Source organism: Serinus canaria, chromosome 5 (genome assembly GCF_022539315.1).
Source record: "Serinus canaria isolate serCan28SL12 chromosome 5, serCan2020, whole genome shotgun sequence".
Classification (NCBI taxonomy): domain Eukaryota; kingdom Metazoa; phylum Chordata; class Aves; order Passeriformes; family Fringillidae; genus Serinus; species Serinus canaria.
The window spans coordinates 14926755-14940182 of NC_066319.1; the positions used below are offsets into that span (position 1 = coordinate 14926755).

Sequence of the window (13428 nt, forward strand, 5' to 3'; positions counted from 1 at the left end):
GTTTTTTGTTTTGTTGGGTTTTTTTTTTTTTCAATTAAAACTTTTCTGGGATGGTTTCTGGCCAGAGGCAGTTTCCCCAGCGTTTCATTTTCATACTTTGCATGGAAGAGGGCCTCCAAATCAGCTCTGTCAATCTCCTCTTGCACCCCCATAACCCATCAGTTTTGACCACAACAGCCCACCAGTCATGAGAAACAGAACCATCCAAACCACTCAAATAAACCCCTTCACAAGTGACAGGGGGCATTATCAACCTGATTTGTCTTGCATGAGTTACATGGACTTCCAGTAGCTGAAGTTTATGTCTTTCACATGAAAAATACAGGAAACATCAGCCAAAACAGAACAGCTCGGTGGGTAATGGAAAGTATCTTTGTAATAATGCTTAATTTTTACCAGTGTGCTCATTTTACCAGGAGAAAGGAAAAAGCTTTTGTGTAAAATATCCTGGTTGCAAAAAGGCAGCTGGAAAGTCTGGGGTAACACTGCTGCCAGCCAGGGACTTGCACCCATGGTGGCCTGGATGATCAAGGCCAAACAATTCCCTCAAGATTCCACAGGAAGATGGGCCTGGAACTCAGACTAATGAGCACTGCTTCCCACAGGCAGTACAGCTGCTGCTTCATGTTTCACCCCTGGGGACCATCCCTTCCTCCTGCCTTCCTTCATGCTCTTGGACCTGTTGACTTCCCCTAAAACAAGCAAGAAGGGGGGAATCAGGCAGGAAAAGCAATTTGGAAAGGTACACATCCCTGAGTGGCCTTACCTGGTATCCCATGCATGAACACCCCTGGCAGCCTGGAGAGGAAGAGGAGGGGGATGTTGGTGGAGAGGGTCATGAGCAGGAAGAGGATGCTTCCAGATGCACAGGAGAGAATCAAGGCTGCTCGGGCACCAAACTGATCTGCAAACCTGGTACAGAAATGGCACAAGGTTGTCAGTTTTCTGTTTAGGTTTTAAAAAAAAGGAGAGGACTTCTCAAATAGTAAATCAGTTTTGCTCCTCTTTAAGGGGCAAAAACAGCACCACAACTAAACACACGAGCAAACAACCATAAACCCTCCAAGCCCCAAAACACAAACAGGCAAAAAGCCCTGTCAGATCAGGTTTTGACCCACCTCCAACTCTTTGCTCTAATTCAACTCCAAAAAGCTTAAAAAGCTTAAGTTGGACAAAGTCTGAGAGTACCACAGAACAGGTTCTGAGCAACAGGGGCTAAGATGACCATAAAACAGCCCTAGATAGAGTTTCTCATTACAATTCCCTCTTCCTTCCCTTAATTTAAGCTGCATATTACAGTTAGCAGATGAATATTACCTTGCATAGCAACTAGTTGTGTTTACATTAAGAGGAAAACCTCCCTAAAAATGCCAGGGTTGGTATACAAACAGAGCTAAGCTTAAGTAATTTAAAAGTTTTGTGTTGAGGGAGAGGTACAGGCCAAAACTTTGCTGTTTACATGTAAGCCAGGGCAGTTCACATTTGCTGTTAGTAACCTAAAGACCACAAATCATTACATTGTTGGTGTGGGGATTTTTTTGTTTTGTTACTTAAAAGGAAACACAGTGCTTTATCTTTTCATGTCTGTTCAGGAGCATCAAGCAAGAACACGAAAAACTGAGCTAAGAAATGCATTCTCTCAACCTCTTTTTTCCTATTTTGTATTTAATCTGTCCCTACACCGACATCAAAGCAGTATCATGTCTAGAAAAACCCTTTTTGTCTCAAACCTACATTGCAAATTTTGGCTTCAGTTTGGCAAAGGACACCTCCAGTCCCAGTCAGATGCTGGTTTGCCATCTTCCTTCCATTCAGCAGTGACTCTGGGCATTAGTGAATGACATGCAGGGAGGAGAGCCAGATTTCAGATGGCACCAGATCCAGGACAAAAATACTACTCTAGCTTTGTGTATTATTAGGAAAAACATTAAAAGTGTGCCCTTTTGCACCATCTCCATTCTTAGAAATGCATTTCCTGCCAAGCAGTACTACAGAATCAAATGTTGCTGTTATTTATTTGAAAATGTGTCCAAGGGCTGAGATCAGATCTTCAAAGTGACACATCCCATGTACCAGAGGATCCTGTAGAGCTCCCAGTCTACATCAGCCAGAACATAAATTTCCTGCAGGTAAACTGAAGCAGCACCTATCAGCAGCTCCCATCCATTTATTAATTTGCTGATCAGTAGCAGGATCAGAAGACAAGTTCGATTTTCTCAGTCCCATTTTAGTTTTCTGTCACTGAATTACACATATCTTTCAGGGTTTTATTTTTCCTGGTCTTTAGGAATGTATTCTCCCACCACTCAATTTTTTAGGGCTATTTGCATTTCATTAGGAACAGGAGAGTCTGTTCCATGGGGTAAAGAGGCAGAAAACCCAAGTAATTTTTCCACTCTTTTCTTATTTTGATAGCTTGAGTTTACAGATACCCTTAAAAGATTCTCAGAAGTTCTTAAAAGTCCATGCAAGTCTAAATTTGTATTCAACATGGATGCAGATTCAGCTGATGAAATGACACCTGCTTCACTTATTGTAATTGACAGCTATACTTACCATCAATAAATACTCTCCTTTTTTTTTTTTTTTTTGTTTGGGTTTTTTGGGTTTTTTTGTTTGTTTTTTTGTGGGGGTTTTTTTTGTTTTGTTTTTTTTTTTTTTTTTTGTTTCCCAGTCACAAGACATTTCCAAGGTTACACATGGCTATAAAACATTTGCAGGATTAAACTGTTAGGACCTGGGCTCTGAGGACTCTGGTGATTTAAGCCCATTCCCAGGATATTGTTACACTTAAACGTGTGCCATTAAAATGTAGCTAAGTCAATATAAAGGATGCTTCTATGCTGCAGTATTTCTAATAATAGCATTTATTTTTCCCTCGCTCATTATGAAATCCTCAAACATTTCAACAGGACCACAAACCAGAACAAACTTATTTTTATGAAAGTGTAAAAATGCCTGGCCTTTTTCAGCTATGTAAAGGGTCATGAGAATCATTCTCACTTACCTTCCAAAAATGTAACCTCCCACGAGCTGGAGGACACCAAAGATGGTCTGGAGATAGCCAAACCCCACTGAATCCAAACCTAGGCTCTTTGCCAAGTACTAAAAATGAAAAAAAAAAAACCCACAAAAAAATAAATAACTGGAAAAGGAATAAGCTTTATGAATAAGCATCTTAATATCTGTGTGGAGAGGATCACAGCTCCAAACAACCACTTCCTTCAGTTCCCCACCCCTACAGAGGAAATCTTCACTGGCAGCTTAATAAAGACCAAATGTCTCTATCCCACACCCTGAAGGACAGGGAGATGTGATCAAAGCCATCAATTTTGCACCAGATGGCACACTGGTATCACCATTTACCTTTGCAGCTCAACAAGGCTGAATACATTCAGCAACTGCTAAGGGGGATAAGGAAAGTTTTAAATGCCTTCCTGCCTCCAGACCCTGCACTTGGGACAGCCCAGCCACCCTCTGGGAGATAACTGTGGAGAAGTTCTGGAGCTTTTGTTTAATCAAGCAAGCCAGAATCAATGAAAGTACAACATGAGCAAATATTGCCTTTACTAGATGATACACCCACAGCCTGAGCTTGCAAAAAAACACAGATGCACACCTTGAAGAGCCAAGGGGAGTTATTCCTGGTTCACGTTTTTGTTGTGTCATGCTTTTTTTTTTTTTTTTTTTGCCTGGAGGTGCAGGGAGACCTTATCTCTCTCTACAACTGCCTGAAAGGGATTGGTAGCCAGCTGGGGTCAGCCTCTGTTCACAAATAACTAGCAACAGGACAAAAGGAAATGACCTCAAGTTGTGGCAGGGATGGTTTAGACTGGATATTGCAAAACATGTCTGCACTGGAAGAGAGTGCCCAGGGAAGTGATGGAATCACCATCGCTGAAGGTATCTCAAAAATGTCTCAACGTGGCACTCAGGGACATGGTTTGGTGGTGGACTTGGCACTGTTAGGTTTCTGATTGGATTCAAGGACCCTAAGGGTGTTTTCCAACCAAAAGTCTTCACTGATTCTATAAAATCAGGCATAAGAGTCTGGTAAGAGAGAGGCAATGAATCCCACTGAGCTGGTTAATTGCACACTCAGAAAACCCCACCTTTGGTCTGAAACCTCTGCTTGCTGACAGCTGCTGGATGGGTCACTCTGACACTCCCTGCCAGAAGACACAAACTGCACCAGCTTCACCCAGAGCCCCCAGGCCAGGAAAGGGCTCTGGGTGCTCCTGCAGCCCAAGTAATAAATCTGCTTTATGGCCTGGCTGTACCCTGGACAGAGACACAGCCTGCCTGTTCCGTAAGAATACCAAGTACTCCTGTCAGTTACAAGGATACCTTTCCTCTTTCCTGCTAAAAAACACCTCCTGGCTTTGCTGGGAAAGCACAGAGCCCAGCACTGAAGGAAATGTGCTGTGGAGCAAGAGAGCCCATACTCACAGGCATGAGTCCCATCTGCATGAAGAGAAAGGTCAGATCTAGGGCTGCAATCACGTAGGCAACACGGATCACTTGCCGCCTTTTGGCCTCTCCCAGGGTCTCATTCCTCGTCCCTGAGGCTTCTTCCTCACCTGCAGAGCTGGTTTTTGCATTCATGGTGCTCCCAGAATGGCTTGTTGCAGGGAAATGACACGGAGGCACTCGCTAGCTGCAAACGTGAATTGCAGATAAGGGGCACAAATTGTGTGCACAGTTCAAAGCTTACAGTGTGAAAGGTGCTGAGCCAGCATGCCACGGATTTAATGCTTCTTTCTTTCTTTTTTTCCTCTTCCCTTTGCTTGCTTGCTAGGCAGGATCAAAGGTAACCACACAACAATGCACAGATGTGGTTCTTCAGCCTTGTGGGCTCCCTGCCCCAAGTGCCATCCCGACAAACATCAGCTGGAGTGTCTCAGCAAAGTGAAAGTGAACATTGCCCCAAACAAGAGCATGTGATAAGCTCTTCAACTCTTTTAACTGCTTCACTTCCTTCACTTTTACTGCCCCTGGTGGCTCAGGAGAGATGGCTGTTTTAATTCTTCATGAAAGGCACTTTGCTTTTATTTTTGGAGGTTGCAAGTGAAGCTTACAGCAGAACAGTTATTTCCCATTCCAGTAGGTTTATACAGATCCTGGAACAAAGACAACTCTTGCATGTAGGCAGGGCCCCTCTCATCACCTTTACTTGAGCCATTTTCCCTCCTTTCCAGGTGCTGCAAATTTATAGCAATTCTGAGCTAGCAAACATTCACATGTGATTCCACTCAAACTACAGATTACCAGCCAAGGTCAAAAACATTTTTTAAAAAAGTATTAAATCCACACAAATAATGAGGCTGACTGCCAACTGGGAAATGAAATAAATAAGACTCTGGACTTTGGGGGTTTTGTTGCTTGCTTACTTAGAGTTTTATTTGTTTGTCTGCTTGCTTATGCTTATTTGCTTGGGGGTTTGTTTGTTTTCTTACTCATTAAAGCCTGGAAGTCTGGTTGAGGATTATCTTTCTTTTAAAGAGAAAAAGAAGGCAGAGATTGCAATGCTCTGACTTTGCAGAATTATGGGACTTTTAGAAGGAAGGGAACAGGAGAGCTCATGCACCCTGCCTGCTTGAACACCTCCGTTCATCTGTGGCTTTTTCTAGGCAAGCTTTGAAAATCTCAAAGCAAATAGATTTGCCCCTTCTCTAAGTATCAGGAAAGAAGTTTTTCCTACTGTCCAGTCTGAATTTCTTGTGCTGTAGCCTGACCATGTCACCCAGTCCCTCTAACTTAGTAACACCTCAGCTTAGAACCAGAGTCTTGACCCACCCTGAAGGCAGACACAGACACATCAACACAGAGACATGCACAGATGTCTGCTGGCTTGGATCTGAAGGGGTTGTCACAGCTCTAGGATTCCAGCCAAGCCTAGGAAGAGTGACCTGTAAGATCTCTGGGCACACCTTGTTGTTCAACATGTCACCACCAAGCCCTGGGATTTGCTGAAGGCTGCCAGGCTCTACATCCTGGCAAGGGAGGGGGAAGTCCAAAGGTTAAATCTTTCATCAGGGTTGGTACCATATCATTGGAGATTGCACAGAAACAACCCTGCACAAACTCAGAGCATGAGTGAAAAAGCATCTTTAAAAATTACTTTTCTACAGCACTCAAGCAGATCCAACTCACAAGACCCCAGAATTTGGATTTTTTACTGAGGAAGGATGATTACCCAGCACGTATCCCAACCCAGCAAAGGATCAGTGCTCGACATTTGGTTCATCTCAGAGCAAAACAATGGATTTGCCTGCACTTTGAATGTCCTTCAGCACAGTACCAACATCATCACTCCCAGGCTTGTGCTGGATAGGCACAATGCACAAATTACCATTGAATAGAAGAGTCAAATTAATGACAGAATTCTGTTTATGGAGGCTTCGAGACAACCAAAAAGCGACTCATGCAGAAGCAATGTACAACTGTGCTTGCAGGAAACCTTGCTGCCCTGGACTTGGAAAGCATCAATAATTTGACTGGTGAGTTTGTCTCAGCAGCAACAGAAAACAGATCCCAGCAAGGCGACCAGGGCAGCAAAGACTTGCAGATGCAGCCACTCTCCACCAGACAGGAGCCTTGTCTTGCCAGGGCATGCAGTGCAGACAGCTAGCCAGACACATGCTCTCCCTTGGATTTAGCTTCTTTTTACTGGCATTGACAAGGGAAGTGGAGTAAAAAACCACAGAGTTTAATTCCCAGCCTCTAGGGCTAAAGGCACAGTTCTAAAAAGCAGGAAGCTAAACTTGGTGCCATGGAGAATAAGCTGTGGTTATCATGTCCATGGAGAATAAGCTGTGATTATCAGTTCCTGTACACCCCCACCCCTGGATGGTTTAGCACCCAAAACTGCTCCTTAGTATCCCACATCAGGCTGCAAGAAAGAAAATGCCCTGGGCCCAGCTTGGTGATCCTCTTCTAGCAGTCGTGTCCTTGGGCAGGATCCTTTCTCTCCCATCCCAGCACTTTGACCCACACAGGACAAAGGCAAGAAGGTGGCAGTTTTAAGCCAATGGCCAGGTCATGTCCCCGCTTCCCTGGCCCCAAGGATGCAGGGATGAGCTGTATTCTCCAAACCTGGCCAAGATGTTGGCAGCCTCAAACCATCTCAGTATCCTCCTGCAAGGTTTTCTGCACAGGCATTTGGATTTTCCTGACTTTCAGCACCTGATTTTTAGAATCTTGCCCCATGAATCCATTGGCCTAGGGGCTAAACGTGGCAGCAGGAGCACTGATGGGAATACAGCCACTGTGATTGACACAAGACAAATTCTCCTCCACCCCTGAGTGAGAAGTCTGACTGAAAATGTCTGCAGGAGTCTAAGTGTGGTAGAGATTAACTCTAACTATAACTCTGTTCCCAGCTATGCTCCACTGAGCACCACGTTTGCAGCCATGCAGCTCAGGGCCAGCTCATTTATACCTGCAGTGATAATGCACCACTGGTGACAGATGGCATAAGCTGGCACTGCACTTTTATCTAAAGGCTCCTTCTGGCTCAATTATAGACTACACCATGACTAGCACTCGGTCACTGACAAGCCATCTTTGAAAAACAAAATTAATTTTAAAACTGGGGAGGAACAGGTTATGAAGAGGAAATGAGTTTTCTTGAGTAGGGTAAATAAAGTTTGAATAGACATATATTTCAGGGAGACTACCATGAAAACAAGCAAGGAGATAAATATCTTGTGGTAAAATTGCAGATTAGTCCATTAGCTATGCATTAAGCCTTGACACTTATTCTCAGCAATTTTGGAGTATTTATAGTTGCCTTCCTGGTGTGTCTTTCCTCAGGCCTATTTATCTGATCTCTGAAAAAAATTGAGCAGGAAACCTGAGAACATCTTTTAAAAAATCATAAAGGCTCACTGTTTATGTTACTTGGGCAAAAATTTTTCTTAAATTGCTGGAATGGGAAGCAAGGCTAGCACATGCATAGGGAAGGGAAATCCACCCACATCAGTACCAGAAGTTGAAAATGTTGGTTGGAAAACAATGAACTGGTGGGAAATAAATCTTGAATCCTTCTCTGAACTTGTTTTTTTTTTCCACAGAGGAAGCTAATATGATCTGGAGGAACATGAGGTACCCTGGGTGGGAGCCTGCAGGGAGTCAAACCAAGTTTTCAGCCCCAAATGAGCCTTGAAGAGGGATAAAAATGCAGGTCTAATGCCCTGCAATGAAGGGCATATCTCAGGCCTCAATCCTCTATGAATTTGAACTGGCCAGTGCCTTCAGCTGCACAAAAAAAATCAGAGATGGGATGAAGCAAATCCTGCTCCAACAGAGATCAGTCACAAATCCTTGTCCTTGTGGGTGTGCTCACATACCCATGGCAAGCATGACAGCTGGCTGGGAATGTCAGGGAGGGAATCACTGCCTCTTGCTGTCAGCAAAACTTTCATTTCTCCTTGCAAAGAGAAACAGCATCTCTGTGTGCTGTGTACTGCAGGTGCCAGGAGAGACATGAGGTGCAAGCTGAAGCACTATGAACATGCCCCGTCTCCCTGTCCAAGGAGCAGCAGAGGAAACCCTTCCTCTCTCTGGAAGAGCACTGAGAGGCCACCAACCAAATCCAGTGAGGCAGGCAGACATTCAGACATGGAGGGACATAACAACCCTTCACAGAGACCCAGTCCTCAGGGATCCATTGTTCCGGGCATGTTTCTTAAACTCTGTAACACGAGAAAGGAAATGGAAGAATTATCTCGGAGCGACTCCTCATAGTGGGAATGCTGAATGGATGTAATGAGGGAAACTGCTCAACACCAGCCATGGTTGGTGGGAGCCATCAAATCTGCAGGATCTGGCCTGATCCCTCTCTTTCCCCAGCCCCAAGACTAAGGGAACAGGCCTCATTTGTATTCTGGTGAAAGATTTATACAGTTAAGCAAATAAGAGCGTAGATGGCTTGGTATTGCCAAAATTATATCCCAAGTTTGTTGACTGATTTATTCCTTTGTCTAATTGTGTCCATGAAAAAAGCAGCTCACTAATGAATGGAAAAAGACTCCACATGGCCAGCAAAAAAAGCAAAAAAAAAGCAGCCATGTTTAGTTTACAAAATAGCACAGTCTTCAGGGATTTTCATAAAAACTGCAGAGACAGTCCAAATCGACAATGAAATCAGATTCCTGGTAGCTGCTGAGCTCTTTTGGCTTTTTCTATGTGTGTATTAAATTGCAAAAAGCAATTATTTATAATTTGTTTTTATAAAAATGCTGGTGCACTTATTATGCCTGGCAAATTATTTTGTGAAATGGAAAAGGCTATTGTTCATTCTCTTGGTAAAGTCTTTGTTACTTAGCATATTAAACTGCAAATCACATTTTATCTGAAAGGTCCCTTCCAACCCAAAGCATTCTGTGATTCCATGAAATATGGCTGGTTATTATTAACTTTTTAATGGTAAACCCCCAAAGCTCCAACTAATGCTGAAGCCTCATTTGGTGCTCTGTAACCACTGGCACCAAATGAGGTTTCAAAAAGAAAGAGGTTGAGATTCAGAGGAGGGAAAAGCATTAAATCCTCCTTGTCTTGCAGATGGGACTCTAACAGACAGAGGGGTTTAATGACTTCCCTGAAAACAGAGGAAGTCTGTGGAAGAGGTTGGAGTCACATTCAGTCATCCTTTGGATGCCAGTTCCCTTGTTAACCACAGGGCAGTTTCTTCTCTCTAATATTCTGGAAAAATTAAAATAAAAGAGAACATTTCTGAATGCTGGAATTGGACAACAAAGCACGCAGATGAGACAGAGACTGTGTCAATTGTAAAGGAGTTTTGGAAAAATCCTGTGGCCTGAATTCAGGGGAGTTACACCAAAAATGACATGACCAAATAGGAAGAAATTCTCAGTTCTTTGTACCCATCCAGTCTCCTGGGCTCCAGCAGGACCTCACTGGGGCAGGAGCCTCCTGTGCCTGCTCACACTGAGTGGTTTGGGATGATTTCAGCTCAGCCTGAGGACTGGATCATCTCCCAGCTGTGGCCATGGCTGTGGCCCTCCCTGCCCAGAATTTCTGCCAAACAAACAGAACCCCCTCGAGTTTCAGTGAGCTGTGGCCACGCAGTGCAGAAGGGCTGCTGGGCTGCCTCCCCTTCAAGCAGGGACACCAAAAAGCAGCAAATGCCTCCAGTCTGTTATGCCAGAACACTGAAGAATCAGCAAGCAAAATCAGCAAGCAAAAGACGACCCTTAGTGAAAGCCCAGGTCTGCTGCAGGGCAAACATTCTCTCCTAGACCTGACACTGTTCCTCCACACTTGTTTCCAGCAAGCCTGACCTGTCCATCTCTGGAGGAAAATGTGATGGAAGGACTGGTTGTTCCACCAGCTGCTGAGCAGGGTCCAGGCAAAACTCCACACTCTAATGAGCCGTGGTGACAGCCCAGAATCAATGGATGCTTCTGCTGCCTCTGTGGTTGTGTCTGCAGCTTCCTGGCATGTTGGCATGCCCAGGCTTCAGACAACTTGCTGCTGGATAATGGATGAAGCCCTGGGCTCCAAGATACACACAGTGCATTGGGAGTCTGAGGTTCACGGCCAAAGAACATTCTAGAAGTGACAAATCCGGATGCACACACAAATGGAGCCTCCAACTTCGCCTGCAATGTACAATATTTCATTCAGCTGGTATTACACAGCCACCTTCTGGAATCACAGCAATGTCTGGAATGCAAAAGCTGTTTATCATTTAAATAACATTTAGGCCATTATAATTTATATGAGAATTGCGACTGATTGGGGCTGTATGGAGCTTCTTGTTGTGGTTTGCTGTAGGAATGCTGCAGATTTCCTCTGCACACATAACATTCTCCACACAATGGGAGTCCCAGACATTTTCAACTACTCTCAAGCCTTCTGCCTTTACCGAAACATTTTCCTGTGTCAGAATCAAACAATTGCCTGATTTATAAATCTCAAGCATTCAGGAGACCACCAGCAACACAATGTAACAAGAATCTCTCTGTCATTCAGCCTTCCAGCAAAGCACAAACAAAACACGGGTGTGTATCCAGCGCTCCTGCAAGTGCACATTTCTGAACAGAGCGAGGAGGAAAGGGCAAAGCATGTGTCTGCCAAACCTGCACATCCCAGAGACAGCTCCCCTGCACAGAAGGGGTCTGGGCTACAAGCTGAGACAAATCCTTACTAGTTCAGGGCCAGGGGAGACATTTCCTCTCCCAGCCTTGCACCAAACCAACCTACCAGGAGTGGAAAGAGGACAGCTGACCCCATGGCACCAACCCCTACGAGAGTGGGGGATAAACCTTTGTTGCAGAGATTTGCTGCCTACAGCTGGAAGAGAGCAAAGATATCCAGAGCCATGTAGGCTGGATTTATCAGCAGCTCAGAAATGGTGAAATGTGCAAACACGGCTTCACAGCCCCTGACTGATCTGGGCTCTAAATTACTCACAGAGCTTCATCCAAGGTTCTTGTTCTTCTTCCTCTAAGTAAAACACCTCGTTTCAGATGAAGGCTTGAATGTAAAGTCAGAGCAAATCCGGAGCTCAGACTGCTGCAAATTGGAGCAGAGCATGTACCCCTGTGTATCAGTCAACTCAGCAGGAAAACCAAAGTTTTTAAAGATCTGGAGGACACAAGCCCTTGGAGGAGTCCTCTCTGCCAGCTAGGTGTGCACTCCCTGCATCAGCAATAAAGGCTGTAGCCACGGCTGCTTGGGGAGAACAATTACAGTCTTGATTTTAGTTAGAAATACAAGAAGAATGACAGCCCTACAAATGCTGGGGTTTTTGTTCAAACCACCAGAAGGCTTTGGAGATGCTTCACTGTTTCCTCCTGGCCTGCCCATACAATTTGTGCTTGAATTTACCTGAGACAAATGAAATCAAATCACCTTTCCTGGAAGTGGGAATTCCTCATGGACTCCTCAGCACTGAGATTGTAGGGGGAACACACTAAGGTTCTTGAGTGGGACATGAGGAATCCTCACAGTGGTTTGGGGAAAATTTTCAAGCAAAACCAGTGTTGAACACTGAATGCAACTCCAGCATGGACAGATAGATGAGAGTGGAAAAGTTTAGAAGACACATCTTTAGGCTCAATCTACTCTATCATATAATTAAGTTCCACTTCAAACATATCTGAAATTTTGCTGTAAGAAGCCAGAACCTGCATGGTACCATTTGATTCTCTTCTTTCCAATTTCAACCTCTATAGGCCTGGCCTTCCCTCTGAGCAAACAATGAGGATGGATTTCTAACATGTTGCAGGTATGTCTGTCACAAGAAAACACCAAACATACTCAATTGTTCCCTCTTGAAAGCACATTTCTTATAACAGTTCCTCAAAATTATTTTGGAACAACAGCAGGACCTGTGAATTAAATTTATCTCTCTTTGTAAAGAATCAGAGCAGACTTGGCACACTGTTAGGATCCAACCCTGGCATCAGGACATGAGGGGGCACACAAATTTTCCCAAGACAAAATCCCTAAGAGCTATTTATTTTTTAAAAGGATTTCAAAATACTTTTTAAAGCTTGTCCCTCAAATGATCACAGGCTCACAATGCAGAAATCAAGCAAGTTTTACAAATTTTTAGACTAGCTCTGTAAAACTGCCCCAGGTAGAGTGCTGGGAAGTGATTCCCCAACTTCCCAACTTGACTGGGTCCTGAAGGCTCCTGTTAAAACTGACACCAATCTACTCAGCAGGTCTGCCCAGCCCTTCTCCTCACCACCTTCAAAACAATAAGGATTTATTCCTTTTATTTATTGCCCAGTACCACCAGAGGAGTAGTGGGTTATATTCCTTCTAAGCCTCATCAATCAAATTGCCAATTTCAGCCATCTCTGCACAGGTGAAGCAACAACCACCACAAATCCCACTGGAGTGCTCTCAGAAGCTGCAGGACTGCCAGGGCAGGTCACAGACAAATCTTGTTTAGTGGCTGCAGTGCACGAAAAGAAAAGACTCCAGATTAAAGTTGCAGCCTGGTGGTTAAAAAGGGAGGAAAAAAAAAAACCAAAGAAGCCATTCTTCCATCTGCAAAGCAAGTGCATTTGATCCAGAAAGCAATGAGATTCTGTAAACATAACACCTCCAGATGTATTTATTTCCTTCCAGAGCAAACTCACAACCATTTGGCCACTGTCAGCTTAAATGATTTCACCTGGTTTCTGTTTTCTCTTTGAATACCAACAATGACCAGCTGACTCATTTTTACTTTGAGAAGTACAGGATCTGGATTACTTGGCTTTAGACTGAAACCATGACCCCAATTCACTGGGAATTTTGCCTCTGATTTCCATGCTGCCAGGATTTAACTTTCAAATCTTTCATCCAGCTCCTCTTCTGTTTTTACTGTTAGGAAAACATTTGTTTCAGACCTGTTTGGTCATGACTATATTTGAGAATGTGTCTCCAGAAGAATTTGTAGCATGT

The 13428-nt window shown here is 44.0% G+C and overlaps 2 protein-coding genes across 2 annotated transcripts in view; both read right to left on the bottom strand.

Annotated features, from left to right (window-relative positions):
* SLC22A18 (solute carrier family 22 member 18) overlaps positions 1 to 4909 on the bottom strand; it is a 59900-nt gene extending 54991 nt beyond the window's left edge. The window contains exons 1-3 of the mRNA XM_009102202.4: positions 4450 to 4909; positions 3008 to 3105; positions 767 to 912 (exon numbers count right to left, since the gene is read on the bottom strand). Of these exons, the coding sequence (XP_009100450.1) occupies positions 767 to 912; positions 3008 to 3105; positions 4450 to 4605 (400 nt within the window). The 5' untranslated portion in view covers positions 4606 to 4909. The remainder of the gene's footprint in view (positions 1 to 766; positions 913 to 3007; positions 3106 to 4449) is intronic.
* Positions 1 to 13428, bottom strand: part of CD81 (CD81 molecule) — a 548624-nt gene that overhangs the window by 56563 nt on the left and 478633 nt on the right. The gene's annotated exons all lie outside the window — the stretch shown is intronic.